At 30.9% G+C, this 13,519-nt stretch overlaps 1 protein-coding gene and 1 long non-coding RNA gene across 4 annotated transcripts; one reads left to right on the top strand and one right to left on the bottom strand.

Moving 5' to 3' along the window:
* Positions 1-973: 973 nt before the first annotated feature.
* On the bottom strand, positions 974-12,882 carry Hsepi (D-glucuronyl C5-epimerase). 3 transcript variants are annotated; one of them, XM_075309924.1, is made up of 7 exons: positions 12,730-12,882; positions 9,384-9,455; positions 8,857-9,312; positions 6,273-6,425; positions 5,629-6,193; positions 5,328-5,553; positions 974-3,158 (listed from the first exon to the last, which is right to left on the bottom strand). In XM_075309924.1, the coding sequence occupies exons 1-7, from the start codon at positions 12,880-12,882 to the stop codon at positions 2,792-2,794; spliced, it is 1,992 nt and encodes a 663-aa protein (XP_075166039.1). In that variant the 3' UTR covers positions 974-2,791. The 3 variants fall into 3 exon arrangements, with proteins under 3 accessions (XP_075166039.1, XP_075166040.1, XP_075166041.1); XM_075309925.1 differs by having other exon boundaries at positions 9,384-9,452; XM_075309926.1 differs by lacking the exon at positions 12,730-12,882 and adding an exon at positions 9,562-9,651.
* On the top strand, positions 6,331-13,110 carry LOC142238321 (uncharacterized). Its single transcript, XR_012722698.1, has 2 exons — positions 6,331-6,441; positions 12,542-13,110. It is a non-coding gene; the product is annotated as an uncharacterized LOC142238321 (long non-coding RNA).
* Positions 13,111-13,519: the final 409 nt, after the last annotated feature.

Raw genomic sequence — 13,519 nt, 5'->3', positions numbered from 1 at the left:
GCAGCGACATCTGTAGTGTATATTACGAAGTTTCTGATTTAAGCAAAATGTGAAGATTTGTATCATACTTTTAGGAGACGCATACATTTTCCTATTTGAGAACTCTCATAATTCTATAGCATATCTTTAGGCGAGCAGATATAAACCTATAAGACAAAGTGCAGAAAAGTGAAAAATTAGTAGATATAAATTAGATATATGGTCCCTAAACAATTCAAAATGGCAAGAAATCATATACGCCAAAGTTCAAAGCTTCTCTAAGTGGCCACAGTTCGGACTCGGCTATAAAAATCATAAAAACCATTGCACCAAGCAAACATTGACTGCTTTCTTCAGTAGTTTGTTTTACAATATTATTGTTTGAATGTATGCATGCATTTGCGTTTAAAAACGATTCTTAATTCTAAAAAAATAAAATCGTGAGATGGGGTTAACTTAGAAATTATTTAATGAGTCTAGCAGAACAAAATAATATTGCCGATTTATGCTTAGATGGAGAAACTATAATTTTTCAAAAATTTGCATCAAATTCGGAAAAACAAAGACATATTCCGTACTGCATTTTTTTTTTAGCAAAATCCGATTATTCATTCGCGCTCTGTTTCGAAACACTTAAAAGAAGACACTCGTGTTACTGAGTGGCCATAAACAACGGCAGAAAAACTTTTTGATTTTCGGCCGAAGATGGGATAAAACTGGTGATTACAATGGACTTTCTTTGGTCTATTCTTGTATTCTGGTTTTAATGATTTGTTTTTTTTTTTTTTCAGACTATGGAGCATTATTTGTTTCCTTTTTTGCTTTTCTCTTTTCTGTGTGTTCCCTGTAAACAGAAAATGTCTCACAAAAATTCTTCACATTTGAGTCTTGTCGACCATTCGAAGCCTCCAAGTTTGAGAGGTTTCGCTGTAATACAGTCATTGTTGATAAATACCCATTAAAATCTTCCCTTGCCCTATGATAAACAAAAAGCTTTTCTTTTCTTTAGAGCTTAGAAAATTCGTTACACATCATTTTATTGATCTATGTCTACAAAATTTGTTTTATTGTTCTAAAATTCCTTATTCTTTAGCATTAATATTAATCTTATTTTCAGTTTTCTTCTTTATGGTTATGTTTTTCAACGTTAACTACAGAACGTTATGTAATAACTACAATAAAAACTACACAGCATTTAACAATTAATTAAGTTGACTTTATAATGTGCTTCATTAAGTAAAAAATAAAAAAAAAATTAAGTTATGTCGTTTATGGAAAAGTACTAGGCCTACGATAGTAATGAAAATAGCGGTTCGTTTTAGTTATGTCATTGAAGCACTAAATATGGAAAGCTTTATATAAATCTTGATATAAAATTATTTACTGTGAAAATACAGTAAATTTTTTTTCGGGGGGCAATTACAATTGAATTTTGCGGAATTATATTTCTTGTGATATAAATTTGTTGAATGTCTTACATTCACTATCAATTTAATTTAAACTTTCAATAGAGGTGGCATAATAGCTCTTATAGGCAGTACATAAAGAATTGTATTGTCTCTTTTTTACCACAGTCAAGCTCACTGAAAAATTATATGACCTAAATTCACAATAAAATTTAGGACCAGTGTCCATGGAATCAACTACTGAATATTGGTTTGGTTGTTCATTGAGAAAGGACCCCTTCAAAAGGAATAATAGAGAAGTGCTGAGCAGGTCAACAACAAGGTGATTATTTGGAGCCTTATTTGAAAGTGATCAATGGCCTCCGAAACTTTTAATATTCTTTATGTTGGATTCTTACTTTATTGGACACAATCAAATCTCAAATGAATGGTAATAAAGCATTTATTCAGAATTCATACCTAAAACTTCATAAATTTGGAAACGAGAGAGGTCCTCAATGTGTCATTCGCATACAAACACAATGGTACTCATATGAAAGCTAATAGTAGGGGCATTGGGAATTCGAAGAAAATTGTGCGGAAATGCGGAAGACATGCAAAAATTCTTTGGCGACTTGTGGTAAAATGAATTTGTTCCTTGGACATGTTCCAAAAAGGTTTTACTATTTTTTTTTGTAAAAAGTTTTGTATTTGAACAAAAAAAAAAATTGATCAATGTTAAATGCAGTCGGTGTCTGTTGTTATACCTGTAAAAGTTATTAAGCCATGATATAAACCATTTGCTGCCATTTAGCATTTTTTTATACAAAATTTACGTAATTGATTCTCGTGAAAGGTACATTTTCGTCTTAAATTAAACTTAATTTAAAGTAAAAGAAAATCTAATGCTTATATAATATGTCGATTTATAAGCACCAAAAAACAGCAATAAAAGACAAAGTATGTATATACAAAAAGTAAAAAAAAGATGTTAAATACTAAACATAAACAAAAAAAAAAAACAAAATCTAATACTATAAATATTCGAATACTGTTTTGAACAGTATTTAGCATTTACAAAAAAGGACAAGAGTAAAGATTTCATCGTAAATTCTAAAATTTTAGGAAAGTCTGGCTTTTTTCGTCTCTCGATTCTCGTTTCTTTTTAAAGTACAAAAATAAATAACGAATACTTAAGTTCAAATGTGCAGATATCACTTAATTGTTTCTTCAGATTCCTTTTCTATTTCTTCTCATAGAAAAAGAGAGGTTTTCAGTACCATATATAGGTACAAAAATATATATGTATACTACAATAGTATAGAGGAATTATTTTCTTTCATGTAATAATAAGCAGTAGTGGAATCTAATGCGACTAAACCCCCTAATAGGAGAGTTATCGTATGCCACCATTATCACCAAAGGGCTCAATTATGTTTTGCCCTTTTTCCAAACATATATCCTTTCCATCGTTCCGCTGTTTGTGTTATAATTGGATCACTGTCAATGGTGGCCAAGAGCAATAGTTGATTCACATGCGTTGCATGATAGTCCCAACGAGCTAAGTTGGGTGCCACACCCAAACTTAGATGCCTTAAATCGTAACTTGTCCCCGAACCAGTGTCGTAGAGGAGTAGCATTTTCTTTAATGACAACATTCCTTGATCGAATAGTTTACCAGCTTCCTTGGCAATGTGTGAAGGCGCCGTCGAATTTAGATCATAAAGTCCCAAAAGGGAGTATATGAAACCATTTAATACAAACGATGCGGGTGTTGTCGGATATTCTTCATACCTGTGAATTATATTAAAAACAATCGAAATCTATTGAGTCATTTTCATTTCGATTATATTACAAATTATTTAACGGATTCATATTTTAGAGGGATGCTGCCACAATGAACCAAAACTAAAGGCACATGTTAAATATCAAATCATTAAAACGAATGCCAATCACGGTTGCCATAGTTGGTAGAATTCTACCGAATTATATAGAATTAAAATGTTGACAAAATTTTCTATAGATATTTTTTGGCAAAATTTTCTATAGAAATAAAATTTTGGCAAAATTTTCTATAGAAATAAAATCTTGACAAAATTTTCTATAGAAATAAAATTTTGACAAAATTCTCTATAGAAATAAAATTTTGACAAAATTCTCTAGAGAAATAAAATTCTAACAAATTTCTCAAGAGAAATAAAATCTTGACAGAATTTTCTGGAGAAATAAAATCTTGACAAAATTTTCTATAGAAATAAAATTTTGGCTATAGAAATAAAATATTGGCAACATTTTCTATAGAAATAAAATGTTGGCAACATTTTCTATAGAAATAAAATTTTTCAAAAAAGTTCTATAGAAATAAAATTTTGACAAAATTCTCTATAGAAATAAAATTATGACAAAATTCTTTATAGAAATAAAATTTTAACAAATTTCTCTAGAGAAGTAAAATTTTAACAAATTTCTCTAGAGAAATAAAATTTTAACAAATTTCTCTAGAGAAATAAAATCTTGACAAAATTTTCTATATAAATAAAATCTTGACAAAATTTTCTATATAAATAAAATTTTGGCAAAATTTTCTATAGAAATAAAATTTTTACAAAATTTTCTATATAAATAAAATGTTGACAAAATTTTCTATATAAATAAAATTTTGATAAAATTCTCTATAGAAATAAAATTTTAACAAAATTCTCTATAGAAATAAAATTTTGACAAAATTCTCTATAGAAATAAAATTTTGATAAAATTCTTTATAGAAATAAAATTTTGACAAAATTCTCTAGAGAAGTAAAATTTTAACAAATTTCTCTAGAGAAATAAAATTTTAACAAATTTCTCTAGAGAAATAAAATCTGGACAAAATTTTCTGGAGAAATAAAATCTTGACAAAATTTTCTATATAAATACAATTTTGGCAAAATTTTCTATAGAAATAAAATTTTGACAAAATTTTCTATAGAAATAAAATTTTTTAAAAAAGTTCTATAGAAATAAAATTTTTCAAAAAAGTTATATAGAAATAAAATTTTTTAAAAAAAAGTTCTATAGAAATAAAATTTTGACAAAATTTTATATAGAAATAAAATTTTGACAAAATTCTCTATAGAAATAAAATTTTGATAAAATTCTTTATAGAAATAAATTTTTGACAAAAGTCTCTAGAGAAATAAAATTTTGATAAAATTCTTTATAGAAATAAAATTTTGACAAACTTCTCTAGAGAAATAAAATTTTAACAAAATGTTTTATAGAAATAAAATTTTCTGTAGAAATAAAATTTTGACAAAATTCTCTATAGAAATAAAATTTTGATAAAATTCTTTATAGAAATAAAATTTTGACAAATTTCTCTAGAGAAATAAAATCTTGACAAAATTTTCTATAGAAATAAAATTTGGACAAAATTTTCTATAGAAATAAAATGTTGACAAAATGTTTTATAGAAATAAAATTTTCTGTAGAAATAAAATGTTGACAAAATTTTCTATAGAAATAAAATTTTTACAAAATTTTCTATAAAATCAATATAAAACATTCCTTTCGAATAAATAAAAAAAATATACTACCCTCAATTTGATCAACAAATTCAAAATAAGATTTGTTTAATTTGGTAGATTTTTGATAAAACTTTCTTCAAATTTTGGTAGATTATTTTTGGCAAGAGTGGCAAATGTGATACCAATACAAACATATCTATGCCTAATTTATGTTATATGAGGTAGTTAAATTTGTGGATTGGTTTAAATGACACACAATTTCCAAACTTCGAAAGAGTCGACAATTTAAAGTAGACGAAAGACGATTTTTTTCAAAATATTGAAAGAGTCCCTATTACGGACATACCTTTCTCAACGAAATTAGATAGTTTGTGTTCGATTCGATTTAAAAAAAGATCTCCAAAAAAGTATACGGGAATTTAAAGATATTGTGAATTGTGAAATGCAAATTTCTTACCAAGCATATTTATCCATAAATTGGGCAAGGACACCTCCATCTTTCGAAAATATCCGAAAAGGTTTTAAGCCTAGAGCAGCAGACTTCAAATAACGCTTATCTCCGGAATGCCAAAAGGCTCGTGCCAACACTGAAATAGCATGCCCTTGTCCCATAGCTGACAACCAGCCAGGTTTTAATTCGACAAATCCATTTAAACTTCGACGTACTGGATTGGGCCAGCCACCTTAATAATACACATAAAATGAAATGATGAAAATGTTCACTATAGTTTCTTCAATTTTGATCAACGGGTTCTTACCAGTGCGCAAATCTTGATGATTTATAAACCATTCGGCCCCATCATAGAAATGAGCTAAATGATTTGTGGTACATAGTGAGACATTGTCGAAAAATCCTATTCCCATAAACGATATCGAAAGTACTCGTAAATCGGATCGCTTTACCTTATTTGCAGATTTTTTTGGATTCTCAATGGCCAGACCTTTCTGTATGTCAATATGAAGATCTCTAGTTAAATGCCTCCATTTATTTAGACTTTGTGTACCCAAACCATAATAAATGTTATCATCTTGTACGCTAAGAATTAAATCGGCTGGTATGTAATGCACACGATATATACGTTTGGTTTCGTGATTTTCTATGGTAACTAAAAGACTGCTACTATTTGTTATCAGCAATAAATCAACACTTAATACTAAGTCTAAAGCTTGATTAATATTGTTGAGGGTAATGGCACTGTCAAAATCGACGGCAGTTTCATATTGAATGACGGAAGAGTTGAACTTCGGATGCCAAATTCTCGAAAGATTACTGCTTTTCGGTATACTCCATTTATTACGGACACTGTCAGCATTTTCCAATATCTAGAAAGCATACAAAGCAATGAAATCGAAATGGCGTTAATGGATTCCAGACAAAAGTATTTTGAGAAATGTAATTTACATTTATTCTCGGCGGAGGTTCGGTTAAATTCTTACTGTAGTGTGACAGAGCAAACTGTGCGATTTGCGTTGGATAAAAATATCCCTTCTTTTCCCATTGTGTGCTTATTGGAACTCCGTCCGCTGCACTTATGCATTTGACACGATCTCGAGCCTGTAAGAAATGAAAGGTAAAAAGGTTTGTTGAAAAAATTTGTTCGTGCGTCGTTTGTAATTCGCTTAGAGGAATTTCGATTTGTTTGTCCCAGTTCTTATCGCATGTATTTCTAAGAACTTCCAGCCAAAAGGGTCCTATTAGGTATAGTGGAATACATTTATTTCAAGCTTAACAGTATTCTGTCCATTGTGATGAACATATGTTCATCACCAATTCTATATAGTATTGGTGTACCGCACAAATATCTTTATGTATATGCGTTAGGGTTCCTTAACTCGAAAACGGCCATAGACTGCCGCAAATCTCTCAACGAGATGGCTGAGCAGTACAATATTCACCTAATATGGGTGCCTGGCCATAGGAACATACCGGGGAACTGCGAAGCAGATGTGTTAGCAAGGCTAGGAACTACCTTACATATTCCAGGGGGACTAGAATCTGTTGGTATGCCTCTAGCCACCTGCAAGCTCTTACTGCGTGAGAAGGCTGTTATGATGGCCAATATTCGATGGGAAAATTGCAAGGGTTGTAACGACACCAAGCAAATATGGCCCCATTTAAACTTAAACCGCACACTAGATATGCTAGTGTTCTCAAGGCGTCAGATAGCACTCCTGATATCTGCTATAACGGGTCGCTGCCTGATAGGCGAATTTGCAAAAACTATAGGTGCGAAGTATAATGACTATTGTATAAGCTGTCATGATGTGGAGGAAAAGGAATCAATTAAACACCTCTTGTGTGAGTGTCCTGCTTTTTGTGTAAGGCGTAAGCGAATTTTAGGAGTATATAGCTTTAGATTACTGGCTGACCTGGAAAACGTTAACTTAAGCAGTTTATTAATGTTTTTGGAGCAATCTGGTTGGTTCCACAAAAGTAAATAATAGAGAAGGTTCAGTGGTTAAGACTAGAAGTGCCCATATGCAATAGGTACTTTTAGTTAAATGTGGTATCACAATGGACTGAATAGTCTAAGTGAGCCTGAAATTTAATCGGGCTGCCACTTTAACCTAACCTAGGGTGCTTGGAAGAGTATAAATTGATGGGTTGACGTACTAGAAGAACTACACTTACAACCTAACCTAAATAAACCATAGTTTTTGTTTTGGTATTAAAAAATGGCATTACCAATATGCCTAATAATTCGAAACTGTCCTTAGCCCAGTAAGGAGAATGTGAACACACGAATCTATAAAGTCTTTTCGATGGTTTATACTATATTTTCAATTATCCACGACATAAAAAATCTTAGCTTTTAGAGAACAACCTGGTGTTGATTACCAAACAGCTACTACTCTTAAATGGGGCGTTGTCAAACGGTTTGATATTGATATCTATGATGATGTATAGGAACGGTTGCCATAGTTGGTAGAATTCAACCAAAAATGGTAGATTTTTTACTGTTTGGTAGATTGGTTGAATTCCTGATGATTTGGTAGATTTTGCAAAAAATCTCCCTCCAACTAAAAGGTACTTCACATTTTATTATATCTTTATTTTCCTATAGAAATAAAATTTTGACAAAATTTTCTATAGAAATAACATTTTGCAAAATTTTCTATAGAAATAAAATTTTGACAAAATTTTCTATAGAAATAAAATTTTGACAAAATTTACTATAGAAATAAAATTTTGACAAAATTTTCTATAGAAATAAAATTTTGACAAAATTTTCTACAGAAATAAAATTTTGACAAAATTTTATATAGAAATAAAATTTTGCAAAATTTTATATAGAAATAAAATTTTGACAATTTTTTTTAAGAAGACTTTTTTGTTCGGTAGTTTTTTGTCAAAATTTTGTTCAGAAATTTTATAGTGTTAGAACTAGTATCTAGTGTTAGAACTAGTCATTGAGCTTAACATGGAATCGGGCAGCACTCAGTGCTAAGAGAGAAGTTCACCAATGTGGTATCATAATGGAGCCTGATATATCGGGTTGCCACCTAACCTAACCTAGTATCTAGGATTACACAAAAAATATAATTTTAAGGCTTTTTAAGCATTACCGATTCATATTCATTGATTTTCAATTATACAAATGGGATTAGTAGAACGGATAATGGGCATTGATTTTATTATACGTTATCACCTTATTGAAACTAACACATTTGTGTACATATTTTGTTTATATGTGTATAACAACATTTCGTTTTTGTATATTTATACGGCAGGCTGATAAGATTTTTTTATGTAATGGGTATATTTCCCTCGGCCTGTTTAGTGACAGTAGTGTAGATAGGGTTCGTTCGTCCGAAAAAACTCGCACCTGTACACTTTCGCACGAACATTGATTTTAAGCGATATATGTTCAAAAAAGAATAATTTTTGTCAAGATTTCAAAAATTAGTGTCCAAAATCACATGTCTTGACTCCAGTACTTGACGAGGAGCAAAGCTGATGGCAAACATGTGATTTTCATTCTTACCTCTACATTGTAGTTCTCGAAATACATAAATAAACCCCTTGGATCATATTTGCCTCTAGGCAAATTTATTTTGGCTGTACTGTGCATCCAAAGGAATTGCGGCTCCACCTGCAATCCATCGTTGTTATTTCCCTCTAGCGTTTGTGGTGATGAAGGATTACTCATTGTACCAGCAATATCAAAATATGTGCGCAGAAACGAAAAAGGCACAAATATTTCTCGACCTTCTTCATCACGTTTACAGCTAATGGTATATTCTTGATTAATTAGGCACTTTATATCCTGTAATGGAGCTGCATTTTCATTTGTCCCATCACCGGTTTCGTCACCAATATTATTATTGATCAGATCAGAACTACTTCCCACAGCGTACAATTTGGGATCCCAGTGTCTAACTAAATCTCGGGGAAAAGTGAATTCGGCACAGCGCATGTAAACAGCACATGTTATCACCACCTGGCGAAACAAAATTTAAGCAATCGATATCGTATTTATGTTATAATAGATTTCATAAAAGAAAAACATACCACAGCTATCGTAAGCAAAAGCAATACTGCCTTCAGATTTAATCTCATGATGAATATGAATATGGGTTCCTGCTGGAAAAAAATGAAAAGAAAATCACAAATATTAAATTAATATTACCAAATATATACTTCACTTAATCAGATATTGTTATGATACAAATCATATATCAATTCTTACAGAATCTTGTGGACTTTATCTAGCTAGTTTTGTTTACTTGTTCTGTTAATGTGTGGGAAATTTTTGAAATGCAACTGACCGTTGCAAACATCTCTAAGTAACTGGCACAACATCGTAACCTGAATATGCAAAACACTTTTAGTAGCCCGCTCATATGTGATAATTCTAATTAAAATACCATTAGCCTGTCGGATGATCTTTTTGTGTGTTTGTCGGTTTATCTGCTCATTGGTTGGGTGGGTCTCCTTTATCCTAGCGCGAATATTGTTTTTTTTTTTTTTCGTATACGTGTATCTTTGCTTCAAAAAGATGACTAAGATGATACAGGTAGTCAATTGTTATCCTCAAAAAGGTCTTTAGTTTCGTGAAATAAGGAATTGAGTGAAAGAGCTTATAAAATAATTACCCAAATCCATATCAAATTGTGAACCCTATAGAGATACGAGGGTGGATATTTAACGTGGGAAGGACAATGAAAAGATTGCGACTTTAGGTATGTAATGTAGCTAATTATTACAAAATTGTTTAATCACATATTTCCTTGACTGAATTCGTTGAGTACATAATTACTGAATAAAAACTGATAAATAAAATAAATCGTTTGAAAGTATGACATCATGCCAATTTAATGATATTAACCCTCCGATGGGAAAAGGACTTTGACTTTTATGCATGCAAAAATCTGTCTGTTATATGATCTCAAATGTATTGGTTTATCACTTTCTGTACCAATTAGTAAGGTAGTCTTAAACTATCATTTTTGAGATCAGGTCTAAGTCTAGGTCTATAGGTCGAAAAATTGGCCTTTTAAAAAGTCTTTTCTTTAGATAAAAAGTCAAAAAGGCCCACTTTTCCAAATTTAAAAAAAAAAAAATATAACGATAAAAATTTTGTCTCTGAAAAAATACCGACTATAAAAAAGAATTTTCAGTTCATATTTCTTGCGTTATTTTTTATTAAATTTAACATACTCATCTTGAAGAGAAAATTGACGAAAAAACTTCGAAAATAGACTAAGCCTTTTCAGGATTCTTAATTAGTTTTTTTTAATTTGTTTGTGAATAGCTTTTTTCATATAGTATAAAAAGTAGAAAGCTCTTTAGAGACTGCTTTGAGCGCAGAAGCAGTTTCTTATTTTTGCTTTGAGGGGGCTTGGCTGGAATAATTTATACGATTTGCCTCTATATTCTAGTCGTCTTATGTTAATTGATCTTCCATCTCTTGAACGTAGACGGTTTATGTACGGTATTGCGTTTCTCACTAAAATTATTAATGAAGATACTGATTCACACTACTTGACATCGAGAATTTGCTATAATGTTCCAAATCGTATAACTAGGAACTTTGTATTCTTAAAGACTGAATTTTGCAGACATAACTATGAATTATTTAATCCCCTTAATGTATTGTGTAAAAACTTTAATTCTGTCTATTCATTGATTTCTTTAACCGATCCGATTCCTGCCATCAAGGAAATTATTCTTAATTTTAACAAGAGGGGTGTTGCTTTCTAAATTTCCAGCTGTATTATAAAAAATTTTTGGTCCTGCTCATCCAATTGCTGTTTTTATTATCCTGTTTTCCGCGCCCTTACCGTCCATGGTGGCACTTTTTAAACTTTGTCTGGTTCAATGGGGTCCCTTCTGACCCATCTGCTTATATATGTTGAACCTTATTGAGTACCGCGGAGCCCTTACGAATAACTAGCTTGGGAGTCCTATCTGACTCGCTGTGGTCCTTACTGACCCATAGGGTCCCTTCTGGCCTACTTGAAATATTGAATTATAATTAATTGAATTGAATTGAAAAGTTACATATTGCAATGTCCCGGCTGCTATTAGCCGTATAAATAAATAAATAAAATATTAACGTGAATATTATTTATATTGGCCTGTCTTAAAATACTGGTGGTCTTTTACAATCATAAATTGATATTGATTTTTTAAAGCTTAACGACGCTCGCATATAAACTGAGGTGTAAATTTATTCCGCATGACATTTAATTCTCAAACAAGAATAATTAATGAGTGTTTGGAATATATGAAAATACTCAATTATGTCACTGCTATATTCCCATACATCCATGAAATTCCAAGTAGCATTGGTTAATACGTTAAATGACATGTGCAAATTTAAATAAATCGAACAAATTTAATTGGCTTTCTCTTTATTTTCTATCTAAAGAGTAATGGATTCATTAGAATTTAATTTACATGTACACAAATTAATTAATTAATTGGTATGAAGCCCTGCTAAAATAAACTATTTCAAGATATCCATTTGCTTGAAAATAAGGCAATTTTGGCACAATGAGAGTTTGGCGACCACTAGGGCTGTCATTTGAGATTAATCCCGTTCCGAAATTCGTGATTTATCCCGAATCCCGGAATTTTATATTTTGAGTACCGAGATTTTTCGAAACTTCAAAAAATAATCTAAATTCATAGCTTCTTAAGAACTTTATTAATAAATTGGTGTCTTCATTCAGTATAAACGACCCCTAGACCAGTGTCGACTGTGAGAGATGTTTTTCATCTGCAAAAAGATAGGATCGCGTATATTTGTTGAAAATTTGGATGTCTTGATATTTTTAAGAGGCTACTTAAAACGACGAAGTATGAAAGAAAATCCTTAAAATCATTTGTTTAGTACGAAGCAATATGAAATAACTTTTTAATTCATATTTTTGTTAAATAGCAATTTGAAATTGCTTTTCAATTTATTCTTATGTTCTGTTGTTAGGTTTTTTGTTAATAAAATTGAATTAAACCAAATTTGCTTGATGTACTACAATTTTTTGATGCTGTAGATTGTTATTACTCAGAATTTTTAAAGAATCCGAAAATTTCGGGATCTCGAAAAAATCTCGGGATTCAATATTTTGAAATCCCGAATCACAGGATTTATAAAAATCGATCGGGAATGACAGCCCTGAGTACTCTCTTTTCGCTGTACTCAATAAAATTTCCCAAATTGTCAGGTTGCCATCGTTTTGTGCAAGTGGCTATGACGTTTCTGGTCTTTCTATAAATACCAGATTAAAAACAACAACAACCCTAACACTATAAAACCAGGTAAACTACAATCACACAAACAACACTAGATTAACATGAATGAATGGATTTGACGGTAGATGTGAAGAAGAAACAAAAATTCCAGAAAACATACCTTTGAATATGATTTACGATGTTGTTTTTTAATAACAACAACACTCCTTGGAAATTTACAATTTCTGATATATTTATTATTGCTGGTGAAGGAGGATGTTGGCGATTTTAATCCGGTATTTTTGTCTGAGACAATGTTGAAGTCTGACAGCATTTTTACATCTTTGCTTAAATTTATTTACATCATTCCTTTATTGTACACACCACTCGCACTTATTGCAATGAAAAGAATTTGAAATTGGGTTACTTCTCTACCAAAACAAGACCATCACCATCTTGTGTATTAGCTTTTGTAACTTCACGTATATCCATATGATGGAAGGACTATTATCATATTCCATAAAATGTTCGATCGCGATTCAAAATAAAAGAAATAATGGAACTGCCTGAACAATTTTTTGTGGGTTATACGAATCGGATTAAAATATTTCTCTTGTTCGCTTGACATGTATTTTTCTTTTCTTCTTCTTTCTGCCCATCCAAATTCAGAAGCGTTCCATCGTCACCCTCACCGTATCAACGAGAACTCCCAATAAACATAGACCAAGGAAGGTATAGGCATCTCAAGTGAATTCACAGCGCTGTAGTTTGTCTGCACACCGTAGATGGCTCTTTTTCGTCTGCAATTGAGTGATTTTTTAATTTGGCTTTAATTTGTTGTCTTTCCTTTGTTCTCTCGTTGAAACACCAAATATTGTGAAAGTTTATAAAATACTATTCATCCACACCTTTTTTGTAATGCAAATTGACCAATTTATACGGTTATTCTCGTTTTCCAAAAATAAATTGAG

Source organism: Haematobia irritans, chromosome 5 (genome assembly GCF_050003625.1).
Source record: "Haematobia irritans isolate KBUSLIRL chromosome 5, ASM5000362v1, whole genome shotgun sequence".
Classification (NCBI taxonomy): domain Eukaryota; kingdom Metazoa; phylum Arthropoda; class Insecta; order Diptera; family Muscidae; genus Haematobia; species Haematobia irritans.
This window is presented reverse-complemented; position numbering and strand designations above follow the sequence as displayed.

What these genes read in the sequence shown, in the direction of transcription:
- Hsepi (XM_075309924.1), bottom strand. Translation starts at nt 12,882, where the DNA reads ATGCTGTCAGACTTCAACATTGTCTCAGACAAAAATACCGGATTAAAA. An exon ending in TCATCAAGATTTGCGCACTG is followed by an intron (nt 5,554 to 5,628) that starts GTAAGAACCCGT and finishes TGTATTATTAAG; the next exon opens with GTGGCTGGCCCAATCCAGTA. An exon ending in TTTATGGATAAATATGCTTG is followed by an intron (nt 3,159 to 5,327) that starts GTAAGAAATTTG and finishes TATAATTCACAG; the next exon opens with GTATGAAGAATATCCGACAA.